Genomic DNA, 989 nt, shown 5'->3' on the forward strand with positions numbered 1-989 from the left:
GCAGGAAGAGGAGTTTTCTAAGGGTCGCAGCTGTGCCAGGAGGTCGAGTTCCCCTCTGCAGAAGGAGTGGGAGCAGAGACTGCAGGGGGACTTAGAGGGCGTGGTGTGGAGGATCTCGTAGTTGGAAGGAGGAGGTATTGGGCTGGTCATTTTCTGATGTTTCCCTGCGGAGCCCTAGGGGTTCTGTGGAGCCCCTCGGAACCTGCTTTGATGAGGGCAGAGGGTGGCCAAGTGGGCAGGACTGTCCCCTCCCCCAGAACTACTCCATTTCTGGGATCTGAAACGAGACTGACTAGGCGCCAGCACCTCCTAGACCTGGGACTTTGAGCAAGTTTTTAAAAACCTCTCTGTGCCGCAGTTCCCTCCCCAACCCATAAAGGGATAATAATCTGTCTGCTTCATAGGGCTGGGCAAGGACTGAATGACAGATATACCTAAGGCACTTAGCCCAGGGCCTGGCACTTGGTGATACCCAACAACCCTCACTGGTTTCTTTCCACTCTTACTATATTGGCTTCCATAGGACTTTGAAAGCTGCCGTACCACCTCATCTTCAAATCCTCAAAATTTTTGTTTATTTAGAGCCCACCAAAAATGACCGTGAGGGACCTCAGTGAGACCAGTCCCTTGGCTCCACCTTCGTCTTGCAGAGCCAGCTGACTTCAGCTTACTGGAAACCTAGAGCCCACGGGCTCTCCGAGCCTCAGCCACTCGGGAGGCTGAGATGGATGGCCAGCTTGAGCCCTGGCCCCAACCTGAGCTGTTTAGAGACTGGGGAGGCTCCATCCAGAAGGCGTCCATCTGGGCCTTTCCTTTGGAGTGACTGGGAAAAACTCACTACTCTGCCACTGGGTGGAGAGAGGTGTCATCCGGCCTTGACCTACCATCCTCTGCAGAAACTGCTGGCAGATGTTAATCTCAAGTGGGGTGCAGTCAAGACCCCTTCCTTTCACAGCTTCCCCAGAAGTGGTTCAGCAGCCCCTCTGGGG

General features: G+C 54.5%; 1 protein-coding gene across 3 annotated transcripts in view; it reads left to right on the plus strand.

The window, feature by feature from the left end:
• The window catches only part of TNIP1 (TNFAIP3 interacting protein 1), a 47301-nt gene extending 46426 nt beyond the window's left edge, over positions 1-875 (plus strand). The window contains exon 18 of one of the 3 annotated variants that reach the window (XM_007448033.1): positions 583-875. In XM_007448033.1, coding sequence (XP_007448095.1) covers positions 583-617 — 35 coding nt within the window. In that variant the 3' untranslated portion in view covers positions 618-875. The remainder of the gene's footprint in view (positions 1-582) is intronic. The other 2 variants (XM_007448036.1, XM_007448035.1) reach the window with 2 other exon arrangements.
• The last annotated feature ends 114 nt before the right edge of the window (positions 876-989 follow it).

The sequence above is a fragment of the Lipotes vexillifer genome, unplaced genomic scaffold (assembly GCF_000442215.2).
Source record: "Lipotes vexillifer unplaced genomic scaffold, Lipotes_vexillifer_v1.1 scaffold121, whole genome shotgun sequence".
Taxonomy (NCBI): domain Eukaryota; kingdom Metazoa; phylum Chordata; class Mammalia; order Artiodactyla; family Lipotidae; genus Lipotes; species Lipotes vexillifer.